This window comes from Fundulus heteroclitus, chromosome 18 (assembly GCF_011125445.2).
Source record: "Fundulus heteroclitus isolate FHET01 chromosome 18, MU-UCD_Fhet_4.1, whole genome shotgun sequence".
NCBI lineage: Eukaryota > Metazoa > Chordata > Actinopteri > Cyprinodontiformes > Fundulidae > Fundulus > Fundulus heteroclitus.
In genome coordinates, this window is record NC_046378.1 from 33,347,076 (window position 1) to 33,361,801 (window position 14,726).

Below are 14,726 nucleotides of genomic sequence, written 5' to 3' on the forward strand. Positions count from 1 at the left end.
CCATGAACACAAATATGTACGCGCACAGAGTTCATTCACTGCGTCTGTAATGACCTGCTTTAAGAATGATCGTAATTACATTTCTCTCTGCACAAAAGGAGTTTGTACACGTTGAAAAGTATGGGGCCGGGTTTGAAAAGAGTTTCAGGAAACTCATTTTCTCCAGTTTTTTGGGATGTGCAAAGCCGGATGACTCGAGCTTTTCTCCCTACCTGAAAACATGTCCGGTTTTAAGGGCGCTAACATTTTGTTCCAGGATGTAACCCAGCTGGGATCCTTATTTCCTAAACACAGTCAAATAATAGGGTGTTTTCAGCTGACGTCACGCTCACGTGACTACTCAGCGCGTCCGCCATATTGGGTGGCAGTCGTTTCGCACCGTTGACCTGCATTGTATGACGCCTTAGGCAGTATTGGAAGTGAACAATGGGGAAAACGTGTTTAATGGTTGGTTGCACGGCCCGTGGAGGTGGAGATCAACGCTTTCTATCGCCTACTAGCCGTAATAGTGAATCAGTGTGAAAAAACAAAACAGCTGTCTGAACAACGCCGTCACCTATGGCTGACACGGATATCCAGGTCCGATTTGGACGGTGTTAAGCTGGAATACGCCAGAGTCTGCGGTGCTCACTTTGTCACAGGTAATTAACTGTTAAGTATTTAAAACATATAAGAAGAATATATTAATAATAGGGCTTGGGCGTTATGACTTATTACTTTCCACGGCTGTCGTGTTGACTGCCTCCGCCGCCTCTACTGCCTATTACTACCGCATACTGTACTCCCTCTCTCAGCCGTGTTTTAATTTGATTAATTTCACCTTAACTTGATTTCAACCATGGTAAACCGTTGCTGTATTGTGGGCTGTAACAGCGCAACACATGATCGCCATGGGAAAAACATAGAAACAGATTAATTTTCCACCGCTTTCCTGCCTGGAGGCGCAACCACGGAGAACAACTGTTAGCGATAACAAAGAGTCGTCGGCTCGCTTGGATCGCGGCTGTAAGTCGACCGAACATAACTTTCCACAGTATCCCGATGTCAATGAGAGTGTGTTCTAAACGTTTGAAACACATAGCAGCAAGTTAAAAGTACATTACATGCGCGAGTGGTTGTTAGCGCTAACGGTTAGCATGTGCTAACCCGTCTGTACGCAGCTTACCTTTGAACGAGTTACAGAGATAAAGAGATCGTCGGCTCGCTTGGATCGCGGCTGTAAGTCGACCGAACATAACTTTCCACAGTATCCCGATGTCAATGAGAGTGTGTTCTAAACGTTTGAAACACATAGCAGCAAGTTAAAAGTACATTACATGCGCGAGTGGTTGTTAGCGCTAACGGTTAGCATGAGCCAGAGCCCGGCTGAGCGCAGCTTACCTTTGAACGAGTTACAGAGATAAAGAGATCGTCGGCTCGCTTGGATCGCGGCTGTAAGACCGAACATAACTTTCCACAGTATCCCGATGTCAATGAGAGTGTGTTCTAAACGTTTGAAACACATAGCAGCAAGTTAAAAGTACATTACATGCGCGAGTGGTTGTTAGCGCTAACGGTTAGCATGTGCTAACCCGTCTGTACGCAGCTTACCTTTGAACGAGTTGCTGTGTTCCCACTGTTTGCTGGCTTTATGATCTGCAGCTCCTACCGGCGCCAATACGGTAAATACAACTTAATTTTGCACTGGTCATTGTTCTGCTTAAATAATTAAAGCCGCGAGCGGCGTCGATCGGCCTTGCAGCCAAGCGCCTTCGCGCACCGCCCGCCGCCGGCGGGCGGTGCAACACATTTGCGTCGGATTGTTTACATTTTTACCATCTTATTAAAACTCACCCGTCCACGTATGATGGCGATTTCCTTGATGTACATAACCAGATGTGAACTGGTTGTGAGCCTCTAGATCCTTGTAAGCTCTCATTTCCTCAAGAGTGTGCAGAGGGTTTTCACCGAACACCAGGTAATGCACTATGTCGCCGTGCTCTACATTTGGCCAATCATCTGGATTACGGCTAAACAAGGCACCGTGGAGGGCATACGGGTCCATATGGTCGATCACGGAACATTTCCTCAGATATACGTCCTTATCTGGTCGCTCTAGCGTGCTGGCGTACTAATCCATTCGCGATACGATAATACGTGTAAGACAACTAGAGATAAGGAAGTGTGCCACCCAATATGGCGGACCGGAAGTTGGCCAGTGACGTCAGTGAAAACACCCTATTCATTATTAAGAAACATGGGGGGGGGGGGGGGGGGGGGGGATCCAGCCCCAGCGGCCATGGCCTCTGCCTCTGCTCTGGTTTAGTCTGGCTCAGAGCAGCAGCAGCAGGGTGTGATGCTCTGTAATAAGCACAAGCATGAAGGTTACTGATGCCCTTCCTTCCTATGAACACTCACCGGTGGGATTGGTAGAGTCGTTCAGACGGCTCCTCATATTAGGAAACCCACGTTTACTTACACCTGAGGAAAAAAAAAAAAATCGCCTTTTTTCTCCTTGTAATTCTACCCTTGTTTGCTGCCTGGCTTCCTCTGGTAGGCTCTGGGTCACACACACACAAATCCACCCAGACCGCCGTTTCCTCTCTCCCTCTCCTGCCGCTCCATCTGCCCACGTTGGTGGTAGTTGGACGCTTACAGGCATGTCTCACAGAAGCAGGCTGGCCGAGGGGCGTGCGCACACATGTGTCGCGGGGTAATGTTATAATGGAACGTTATGCAAACTGCAAATTACTGCTCTCTTAATTGATGGCAGACGTCTTTTGCCTGCAAGAAAAGCAGTGCTAAATCATGGTAAAGCTGAACTATCACGCTGGTTTTCAGATGTGTAAAGCAAGTTCATAATTTAAAAGAATACTTTCTTTTCTGCTGTGATGGCACACCAGTGCTCTGCTTTCCCTCCGTTGTTTGAGAGGGTTTCAAGGGTTATTTGTTCAGAATGATACTCAGGTTTCACGAACAATCGTATATATCAGGGGTGTCAAACATACGGCCCGCGGGCCGGTTCCGGCGGGCCGTACTGCTTTTGCCATAGTGCTCCGCTTGATTTATGAATGTGAATAGTTTTATTATGATTCATGGGGGGAATATCTCAAATGATATGGACACTACAATGGGAAAGTAGGAGAGGAAAGGAAGAACAAGAAGATCAAAAGAAAAGGTGAAAGAAAGAGGAGATAAAAGGAAAAGAATGATAAAATTATTGAAAAAAAACATGTACTTCGTTTAATTGAAAAGCTGCAGTTCCTATATTGTCCACGAGTGGCACTGTGTTTTAATGAGCAGATGGTAGCACTAAGCTTCAGATGTGGAATATTGATTTTAAATCATTTCTTAATTTTTATCTGTTTGATGTATTTTGTCATGCAGGACAGTGTTTTTAAGTTCCAAAAAATGTGAATAAATGTTTTTCAACATTGTACAATCACTGTGATCAGTTCTTATGCATAATGCACAAGTAAATGTTTAACTGCGTAAAAGTATTGTTGAAATTGCACATACTTTTCTTAAAAACGCTGAGGTTATTCATAATATATTGTGTAAAAGTGAAATACATTTCATATAAAAATCAACAACACGTTCACTTTTATTAGTTCTATTTAATCTTGCAATGAGTTTACTCGTGTGGCCCTCTTGAGATCAGATTTAGCTGTATGCGGCCCCTAAACCAAAATGAGTTTGACACCCCTGGTATATATCAATAGATTAGAGCAGAGGTCTTCAACGAAAGGGGGGCTTAGGAGTAAGGAGCCACCTAAAGGCCACGGAGGTACTGCAGGGGGGGGTCGCAAGATTTAGTCCTGACACCAACCCTGAATTGAAAAATGTGGTAGAAATGATTATGCACTCAGTATTTGGTAAGGGCTCCTTTTGCATGAATTCTTACATTAACATAGGCTGACATAAAGGCGATCAGCATGTGGATCCACTGAGGCGTTGAGAAAGCCCGGGAGGCTTTAATGGCAATCTTCAGTTCATCTGCATTGTTGGATCTGTTGTCCCTCCTCTTCCTCTTTACAACACTCCATAGAAGGCCCGTTTACACTACACCTAAAAACCGAGCCATGCCGAGACCGGTCCTAGCTTGGTCCAGTTAACTGAGATAAATGCAGCCGTTTACACACACAGGAGTTATCTCGGTTATGGTTCCTTGGTTGCTCCTCGCCTCCTAGTGACGATCTGCGGTACTGCTGCTCTCTGGGATTGAAGGCGGGACCGAGCAAATCAAAATGGCGGCACCCGTCACATTCAGGATGTTATTGTTAGACAGATTCGGCTGGCTTTTGGGACGTGGATAAGACAAATTAACGTCTAATAAGGATTTACAGACGCAGGAAACAACAACAGACGCTGAGGTTCATAAGCAGAATCATCTCTGGATCCGTGTGGCACGGTAAGGAAGCTAGTATTATTATGAATGTCTGAAATTTGTCTGAATGGAGTGTGAATCGGGACGTGCAGCCAGACACGCCGGGAAACCCGCGGACAGTCAGCTGACTGTAAGGGCATGATGCGGTCTGCTCATGCGCTCCTCGTTCTCAGGGAACCGGGATAAAAAAAAACAGTCCGAGACCTACTGATGAACTGGTCTGCAGTTAGCGCGGTCCGGTTCAGTCTGCTGACCATTTACACACAAGAGTTATCTCGGTTACCGAGCTCGGACTGGTCTCGGCTCGGTTAAAAAAGTGTAGTGTAAACGGGCCTAGAGTCTCCATGCGGACAGATGCCAAGTCCTGCTGGATAAGGACACCAGCAGCTCCATAAATCATGTCATTAGGCAGAAGCATGAAGTGGTTCAAGAGGGCTGGACTAAATTTTGGGACTTTATAACAGACCAACAGATATAATGGCTCCTCGATTCATCACTGTTTTTAGAAACATCCCTCTGGGTCTCAAGTAGCTTAATTACCGTGCCTGTCCGCTCTTTCTTTTTCGTCTGAAGCTAAGGAAAGACACTTCTGGGGTTCTGAGAAGGAATATTGCTGTTGTAGCCTTTGTCCTGGCTAAATTTGTGAGTGGAAGGCTCATGACAAACGGCTCTAGCTGCACTCCATGCTTTGTGAGTTTCCCCTGACTTGATTAGGCTTTGCCTCACAATTTTCTGGTGGATGCAATTATCTCTGTTGCTTGTGTTCCCTTTTCTACCCACCTTTTTCCCTCCACCTAACTTTCTTGGACACAGTACGTTGTGAGTATTCATATTTTTTTAGCAGTGCTCTTTTGTGGATTGCCCTTATCGTGGATGGTCTCAGTGAATGGACATCCGTTAGGTCAGCAATCTCCCCATGATTATGAATGTCATAAAAAGGTTACAATGTTACATTTGTGTACTACTATTATTAGAATATAAAAAAAATTCTGAGAATATGAGAATTGAGGTTTAATTCGCTGTAACCCATAAACATCTAACAGACAGACGTAATACATTATGTTGTAATTATTCTGTGTATTATACAATCTACTTTTTTGATTTGAGACTGAAATAAACATGATATAGTGATATTCTAATTCATTAGGGTGCCCTTAAATATTAGCTTCCATATGAAAACACCTCTCTCCTTACATTCCCGTCTTCCTTTGTGCTTTTGTTGATGCTTAGCTCCTTTTAGCCAGCTTTTATGTGGCCTTATCTTCCCTGCTTCTTTTTGTTCTCCCAATCTAGTTGAGAGTTCACTGGTAGATTTGATTAAACCTGACAGTTCGCTTGGATTGCTGCCACTATTTCAACACAACCTCTGCAGAACATCCACCTGCATACTATTATACCGTATGTACCTGTTTCTACTAGAGAAAGAAACGGATCGGTGCTTAAATTAGCCTCATCCAATTAAAAAAAAAAAAAGAAAAGAAACATGCATGTAAGTAAATATCTGCAGCTTTTATCCATTTATCAGTGTTTGTTGTTTTTCCCCCCCCCCCTGTGCCTGCTTCCTCTTGAAGGCTGGCTCTCCACGGCCACGTCAGCACTACCAATGCGCCAGTTGACACAGGAGGGAGGGGGGGATGTGGTCTTTTTTTTTTTTTCCTCTTTTTTTTTTTTGTGTCTCTTTTTTTGATACTGATCTGTCAGCGCTTGTGCGTCAGATTGATGTAAAAGAGAGGGTGTCATTCCCCCCACTACCATCACCTCTGTTGCTTCCAACTATGACACCATTAGGGTCCTTTATCCCCCCCCAACCCCCACCCCACACGCTCTAACTCACTATCACCTTGCCAATGTTCTTCTCCCCTCAGTCTTAGAGTATGTATGCACGCAAAGCCTTTCAATCTAAATGGACAACGCACAGGATGCTAATGTGATTCATCAGATTTGCTGTTAGTAAGCATCAGGAGCACAAAAAAAAAATTGCCTTAATCAGTCATCAGGCAGGTGCGTAGCCGAACACCGTGTTGCATATTCTTCACCTAATTTATCTTAAAAGTGAGTTAACAGTAAACAATTAGAACTCCCTCGCAAATTATTTCCTAATAAGACCGTAATGATGGACAAGTCAGGCTGAGCTCTTACCTTCCCCCTAAACGTAGATTTCTGTCATTGTGCCCGCTGTGTTCTCAGATAGAAAAATGACTCACTGTTTAATTGCCTTTTTTATTTTAATGGGCCTACTTGTTCGCTGTTTTATGTAAGTCTATCAGTAGTTGGGAGGCACCCTGATATCGCTGCTATTCATAATGGAGCTTCGCTCACTGTGTTGCTGCTGTTGATTCATTTGACATGACTGACTGACACGACACATTGAGTCACAAGGAATGAGACTGGAATAACGGATTGCTTTCTTGGTACTTGTCAGAGCATGTTTTAACAGAAAAAAATATCCCAAATGTGATTTTATTAAATATATGTTGCCTATTCACAAGGCTTCCTGGCTTAATCTTGTATAGAAAGCAACACTAGATATAAGATTTATGTAATAATTACCAAGTATAGATTAAATATATTAAAAATATTTTTATTGTCACAATGTTTTACATATGAGTGACATGAAATAATTCTCACTGTTGTGAATGTGTTTCCCTTACCTTTTTTTTTTTTTTTTAAACGTGACCATAAAATGGTTTAACTGGTATTTGAGTATTATAATCTGCCACTCCTAACCTCAAGCTCTACAGAAGTCTCTGTTCAGCTAGACAGGTTGATCAACATAAATATACCATCTGAATCACCCACCAAGTTTGATTTCCGTGCCGTCCATTAATTCCTGATAAGGGACACCTCGTCGGACATTATCCTTTACATAAAGCAAAGTAAACAGCTCTATGGTCATTTTCAGATGTCCTACAAAAATACCATTTGCTTTGATTGTCTCAAATCCCCCAAAGTCTGTCTGTTGCAGACAAAAATCCACCTTCCTGAGTCAATCACTCAAAACAGATGACTGCTTCGTTCTTCTTTTTGTAGCTAGATGGGCCACATGAATGGATCAGACGCAGATCCCAAATGTAATAAAATTAAAATTGAATAAAGTTACGCTCAAAAATATTCTAAACTCTGGCGGAACTTGATTACAAAGAGATTTTCATTCAATCAAGAAGTAGGAAGGAAGAAAGGCAGGTAGCCTTCAAAATATAACTATGTATAAAGATATATGACGGAGACAGAAACATGAGAAGAGACAAAAAGATTGGTAAATAAGAGACAAGATGACAACTTTTCTAAGGGAAATCAATTTTGCTATTGCAAAGAACTGGTTGGCTGTTGGTTTGTTAATAACATTCATTCCAACCTTGCTTGCCAAAAATAAATTTGACCATTTGGATGGACGATCACTGTCCTATATACTGACACCTGATCCAGATCTTAGTAACCAAGAGGTTACTAAGGTTTTTGAGGAAAAATAAGAAAGTAGTGAAAGTACCGGTAGTCAAAATTCAAGAATCTTTATTGTCACCATGTGTTACCATGGTAACATTTTTTTCGAGACAAACACCGGAGTGTTGATAACACGAACAAAAACGCAAATAAAAAGCAAAAAGGGCCGGTGAGCTCAGCCAGATGCAGCTTTCTGTGCCGCCATCTTGCTCATGTGGGTTGCTCAATCTGGGTCCATTGCAATCATTGTCATTATAGAAATTATGTAGCTCTATGGGTTTGCATATTTATAGAAACAATGTGTTCTTACAAAATATGGTACTTTACCTTCTTTGTTATTCCGTGCACTTTGTTGCATTGCACCAGTACCATTGGGAGCAAAACTGCCTCTAGTATGACGCCAATAGCACCATCCACACTTCATCGATTTTATCGGCCAGCCATAGATGAACGTACACTTTACATGCTAATGTAATATTACGCAGTTACACAAAGTTTCCCGGCCGCTCAACTGTATTGAAAATGTATTGTCTATGCCTAAAAATTGTGTTTCTGCCATTTAAAAACACATTAATCTTAATTGAGCCCTACTATTTCTGCCAGAAGCTTGTTGATGGATACCAAAGCTGAGTGGTCTCAGTTCTTGAAACTAAACATACATTGAACTTGTATAATGTACCGTTATCTCACCTAGAAAAAAAATATATATATTATTCGGATAATTATAAAATAAACAACTTTAATGCTGCTGATGAATGTGTGTGAACTTATTTCTTGAAAGACTGTTGGATAATCTTATCTATTAATACTGGATGCAGTGTGTGGATTTCGGTTAAGTGTTTATTTTTCGCCTGTTTTTGCAGATATTTTAGGAAAAAGCATTCATTTTATATTTAAAGCAAAACAAGATCCAACTTCTAGGATTGCATGACTAAAATTCTCATTTTTATTTATATATATATATATATATATATATATATATATATATATATATATATATATATATATATATATATATATATATATATATATATATATATATATATCTTTTCGTGGTAAATTCCTGACCTTTTTAATACAAGAACTGCTTAGAAAAGTACAAAGTAGTTTACAACAAGTTGCTGAGTACAGTGTTGAACTCTGGACCTGAATCTTGTCATCCTCTCTTAAACACCTAAGCTATCACAGTATTACAGTACAGTCAGCTGACTCTCTTTTGAACAGTGTCAGCTGCAACTGAACTTTGTCATTTTCAAGCTGCAGCAGTTATGTTTTTTTAAGTGGAGAGATGTTTTTAGGTGGGTTCTCAACAAACAGACTGCTGGCTGTATACCTGCTTGAAATTTCTGTTATGCTCCCATGAGAGCTTGAAGTTGACTGGTGGCACCTAAGGGAATATAGTCCTGAGTGTCAGTGTGAGTTTACAAGGTTTCAGTGTGTTATTATGTACCCCATCCTCTGCACCTGTGAGTCTATTATTGCGAGTTACTTAGAGCTGCGTTTTCATCTTCAAGCGTTTTCAGCTGTGTGAAGGAAAATCCTTCGTCGTGCATTTTGTTTGGGAGGTCAGTGAATCCCTCTGTTCTCCTGCACGATTTTTGGCATTGGGATCCCATTGTTTCTGTCTTAGGTTTGGAAAGAAAAGAGAAATGTGCTAATGTGCAAACTTGGCTCAGAGATTGGCCTCCGAGGCTTTCTGCTGAGCCGTCACTTCTCTGAGCTGAGCTAAGCCGTTGAACTGGCCCTCACAAAGGAGCAGGAAACTTTGTTGTTTCTCAGCACTTTTATGAAGTGGCCCTCTTATATGTACCAGTATTAAAAAAAAAATATATTATCATTCCCTTTTTGATACCCATAGGGATTAAAAATATTAAAGTCGGTCGATGAATATGCAGCCGTTACAAAAAGTGACAATGTGGCTTTATCTTGGCTAGAAAGCCAAATGTCAAATGCTGCGTCTGTCAGAAAGAAGTAATTTAGTTTTTCTGCTGTGTGTCTTTGAGTGACACGTTGTCTGCAACTTTCCCTCTTGGGCTTGTATTCATATCCCTCAAACTTTTTTTTTTTTTCTTATTTTTGTCCCAATACTGTCAGCCGGCAACTTAAGTGTGTTTTATTTGGATGTTGGGTTATATATCCAAACCAAAGTACTGCATGATTGTGAATTTGAAGGAAAATATACATTGTTTTCCAAGGTTTTTACTGACAGAAATGTGATTTATTATTTTTTTTTCCCAAGTATTCGATAACCATGTGTTTCTTTTCCACATCACAAATATGCGCTCCTTTGTGTTAGTCTATCACATAAAATCTTAAAAAAAAAAAAAAGTTTGAGGTTATAACATGGAAAATGTAAAAACATAAGCTAAGATTCAATAGGTATGAAAACTTACAAGGCATTTTTCGTGCAACCCCTGCGGTCTCATCCCACTTATTGCAGGGAAATGGCTGTTTGTGATAAAAAGGGGACGTCTGACCATGTTTCTCCCTCCGTCACAGGTCCTGCTCAGGTTCCCATGATGTCCCCAAATGGTTCAGTGCCTCCAATCTATGTGCCTCCTGGATACGTCTCACAAGTATTCACCCCCAAACTTCTCATCTCCTCCCAGTCGAGCTCCGAACTCTTTTGATGTTTTATTTGATGCTCATGTTTATTCCCTTCTAGATCATTGAAGAGAACGGAGTGCGGAGGGTTCTGGTTTTACCTCAGCAACCAGATTTCCACCCCGGGGGTCATTCCCCGCTCCACCACCCTCCACCGCCGCCCCATGCACACCTGCCTGCCTTCATCCCGCATCCCGCCATGATGGGCCCGCCGCCTCACATGTACACAGGCATGCCAGGGGGCGTGGGGGACATGAGCTCCCAGTACATCCCCCAGTACCATCCAGCTCATATCTTCTCAGAGCAGGGTGAGTTAGACACAATGGTGGCTCCAGTTTTTGCTCGCTGCTTTTTGTGTGCGCAGTCGGCACTTATAACCGACTCTCCACTCGCTGAAAATCCTTTTAATGAACTGTGAGTTTGTTCTCTTTAACAGATTCTCACTCCCAACACGGACGGCAGACTTTTCTTCACCGAGATGACAGGGCGAGCAAAACACACGAACGCCTCCAGAAGAAACTGAAGGAGCGTCAAGGTGGAGGAGGAGGAGGAGGAGGGGGTCAGGTGAAGGACAGTCCCCCGTCTTCACCACAGAAGTCCTGCAGCAGCCCCCCAACGGTGGACATTCACAACGGCATTGGAGGAAAGGCGCTTGACGCAGAGCACAGGCACGGGGTCGCCTGCTCCGACAGGCAGATTGGCAAGGGAAAAAACGGAGAGTCAAGAGGTAATGTTGGCGTTTCACACTTTGGACGTCCATAATAAAGCTGAACACTTATCAGTGGTTAGTAAAGTGCTGAAAGAAATCATGTTATTTTAGTAACACAGTGGAAAAAAATCATGGAATATGATTTAAGTAATTCCTGGCTTTATATAAGTATGTAAACAGATTTCTACTATTTATGACTTTATTCCTTAATCCAAACTGTAAAAGTTGTAACCATCCATCGGTCCGTCTGTCTGTCCATCCATCCACTTCTAGTGTTTCCCTTCTCCCTCCTTTCCTCTGTTTTTTGTACTGCAAAAACGTATCTAAAACAAGTAAAATGTTCTTAAAGTTAGTGTATTTGAGCCAGTAAATAAGATTATCTGCCAATGGAATGAGTATCTTTACCCCTAAAATAAGATAATTAGACATCCTGCACTTGAAATAAGATGATGGAGATGAATTGTTCCTATTTTAAGTGGAAAAATCTTATTCTTTTGGCAAATATTCTTATTTACCTGCTCAAATCAAGGACAAATACACTGATTTAAAGAAAATTTTACTTATTTTTAGTTCAATTTTTGCAGTGTGTAGCTTCCATATATAAACACTGTCAGCTGTAACCATATAAATCTTTTTTTTTTTTTAAGTAAACTTAGCTTTTATATTTAAGAAGTGACTAAAAAGCAGAGGGAACTCTGGGAATTTGAGCTTGGAAAATATGGAATTTTAACATGGAAAAATTTCTAAAGAAACCCTTATTTACAATGTACTTCTCTGAATCTGAATTTCATTGTCTTTTTATTTACTGTCTCTACTTTGCAGAAACTGATAACATGGCCTTCAGTCAACATTTAAAATTTCTTCACATGTCGAACCCATTACTTGATATTTGTTTTAACACATAAAATCTACCTAACATCGAGAAATACTCTGCAACATTTGTCAAATTCTAAACTAATCAGTTTTGTCAGTTAAGGTTTTCTGCTTTTTATTTACGCTGTCAGATCCTTTCCCTTGAAATTCATTATTTTTCATCATCTTTTCTCTCCAGAACTTGACAAAGAGGCCCAGGCGCTGCTTGCACTTTTGAGCAACATCAGTAAACCAGTGGTTGGTATTCAGTATTACTTTATTTTTACTTTTTTTATTATTTTATTTTACTCTAAGAAAGTAATGTGTTGCTTCTGCTAATATGCATCACAAAGGTTTTCTTTTCAACCTGAAAGATTAGTTGTTCTGTAATTGAATTGCCTTTATGAAAAGTAACTGTCACTCAGGTTTAAAGCCTTTGTAAAACTAAAAAAAATAAAAATATTTTAGCTAGATCGACCTGGTTAAGAGGACACAGGGGAAGAGTAGAGTAAGTATAAAGTGGATGTTTTCATTCCCAACCCTTTAAAACCCAAAGTGATGGTCAAAGGCCAGTGAATTGAACTGTGGCAAGGAGAGGACTTAAGGTGAGGCCCCAGGGCTGACGGTTGGAGTTACAGACTTGACCTGATTGAGTTCTTCCACATATGAATCCCCCCTGCAGTCGAGCTCAGGCTATTTTAAACCTCCAAACAGAATGAAAAATCACAGGGTTGCACAGCAGCACATCCCTGCAGCTAAAAAAAAAATCTTTACGCAGCTCTGCATTAGCTGGCATACTTTAATGCCTCGCCTCCCTAAGAAATGGGATTATTGTGGATATTTTAAAAGTTTTTTAACCCAGATATGATCATATCCTCTTCTTCTTCAGTAGTAATTATGTCCTGTTTGTTGAAACAAAATCATAAGAATCCTATTAGCAGTTTGTAGCGAGCTCTTTAGAGAGCGCCGCAAACTGACAGAAGGTTATAGCTAAATGGAACGTATTGGCCAAAGCGCAAAAATACTCTGTGAAGGAAACCTTAACCCTGCACATCACCCTGAACACAACTTTTCCTCAGCAGAGACAGGAAGCTAGTCAGAGTTGAGAAGTTTGGCGAGTTAAATACAGGACAACCCTGAAATCCAGAAAACCTTTTGAAAGTTGCAAAATGCTGGGGGGGTTGGGGACAGGACTTCACTTTCCTGCAAAAAAAAAAAAAAAAAGAGTTAAGATCTTTTGACAAGGCTTGAAAATTAATGTTTACAGACACTCTCCATCCTGTCTTCATGAGCTCTAGCTTTTTTTTTTTAAATGAAGGTGGGGCAAAAATATCAATACCTAGATGTGCCCAGGTGGTAGAGACTGAGTTGCAACCACAGTGAAAAGTGGTTCTGCAAACTGTTGACTCAAGAGGGCGCAATATAAATACTCACTACACTTTATGGACATTCATTTGTAAAACAACTTTGAAAACCATGTGTATTTTTAATTTCATTGTGATGTTTATTTTCCTTACACTTTAAAGTGAAATGCATTGAGGAATGCAGTTGAAAGTGACATAATCTTCAACTGGGTTCCCTTAGATAGGACTTTTTTTTGACCAATCTGTATAATCTAATTGAATTTGACTTTGGAAAGTGCCTTGAGTTTCATGAATTGGCACTATATAAGTAAAATTTAATTGAAGTTCAGGACTGGCATGAACAGGTTGACAAGGCACTGTACAGACATTATGCGTGACTCGTTAAACTCAAATACCCTAGGTGTCGGACATCCAGGCCAGAGGAGCAGTGGTCAGCTGGAGTGCACCCACCAGACCGGAGAGTGAAAACAACACTGTGGAGGACGACACTAGCCTCCCTGAGGCCCTGAGCTATGAGGTTGGCATCTCTATTAATGGCAAAGATGGAAAATACCAGAACATTAGCAGGTGAGTACAAGCAGCAGGAGCCTATAGAGATAACTGACTCCAAAGGTTTTATAATCAAAGTTACTTAAAAACTCAAAAGTAAGTTTTTTTTGTTGGTTTTTCTTTGAAATAGTGTGCATGAACTAAGTGCAACCTTAGAAACTCTCCGACCAGCAACAGACTATCATGTCAGGTTAGTATAACCTCTCTGCTAGCTTTACTCTGTCATTTCACAGTGGAGCTGTGTGTAAGCACTGTGTTGTCCCTTAGGGTCCAGGCAGCGTGTAACTGTTTACTGGGAAGCCCTTCGGAAGCTGTGAGCTTCACCACATTAAGCTGTGAGCCAGATCCTCCTAGTCCTCCCAAGAAGGCCAGTGGGACCAAAAACACACTTGTGCTCACGTGGAAGGTAACATTTTCCTTCTGTGCGCACGTACATTCAAAGAAATAATGACAGCTTTGCCTGACGTTTGATGAATTATGTGTGATTTCTCTACAGGCTCCATGTGACAATGGTTCCAAAATCAAAAATTATATCCTTCAGTGGGATGAGGTAAAATGTTTCTCATGGAATTTCACCGTTGGCTGTTTTTATGTGTGAAGCTTTGATCTAAAGCTGCTGCTAAACTAAAAACGGTTTGTCTTCTAAAGGGCAAGGGAACCGGCACCTTTGAGCAGTGCTACTATGGACCTCAGAAGCAGTATCGAGTGACCAAGCTTGCTCCCGCTTCAAGATACTCCTTCCGCCTTGCTGCAAAAAATGACATGGGTGTGAGGTGAGAACATTGCAGGGGCCTTTACGAAGAATTCACAATTTCACATTTTGTATGCAACATCCAGAGAT

At 41.3% G+C, this 14,726-nt stretch overlaps 1 protein-coding gene across 5 annotated transcripts in view; it reads left to right on the forward strand.

Annotated features, from left to right (window-relative positions):
* The window catches only part of fndc3a (fibronectin type III domain containing 3A), a 78,766-nt gene that overhangs the window by 41,726 nt on the left and 22,314 nt on the right, over positions 1-14,726 (forward strand). For all 5 annotated transcript variants that reach the window (XM_036149485.1, XM_012875220.3, XM_036149486.1 and 2 more), the window contains 9 exons: positions 10,307-10,383; positions 10,473-10,719; positions 10,848-11,138; positions 12,172-12,230; positions 13,737-13,903; positions 14,016-14,075; positions 14,153-14,291; positions 14,382-14,435; positions 14,534-14,658. In XM_036149485.1, coding sequence (XP_036005378.1) covers positions 10,307-10,383; positions 10,473-10,719; positions 10,848-11,138; positions 12,172-12,230; positions 13,737-13,903; positions 14,016-14,075; positions 14,153-14,291; positions 14,382-14,435; positions 14,534-14,658 — 1,219 coding nt within the window. The remainder of the gene's footprint in view (positions 1-10,306; positions 10,384-10,472; positions 10,720-10,847; positions 11,139-12,171; positions 12,231-13,736; positions 13,904-14,015; positions 14,076-14,152; positions 14,292-14,381; positions 14,436-14,533; positions 14,659-14,726) is intronic.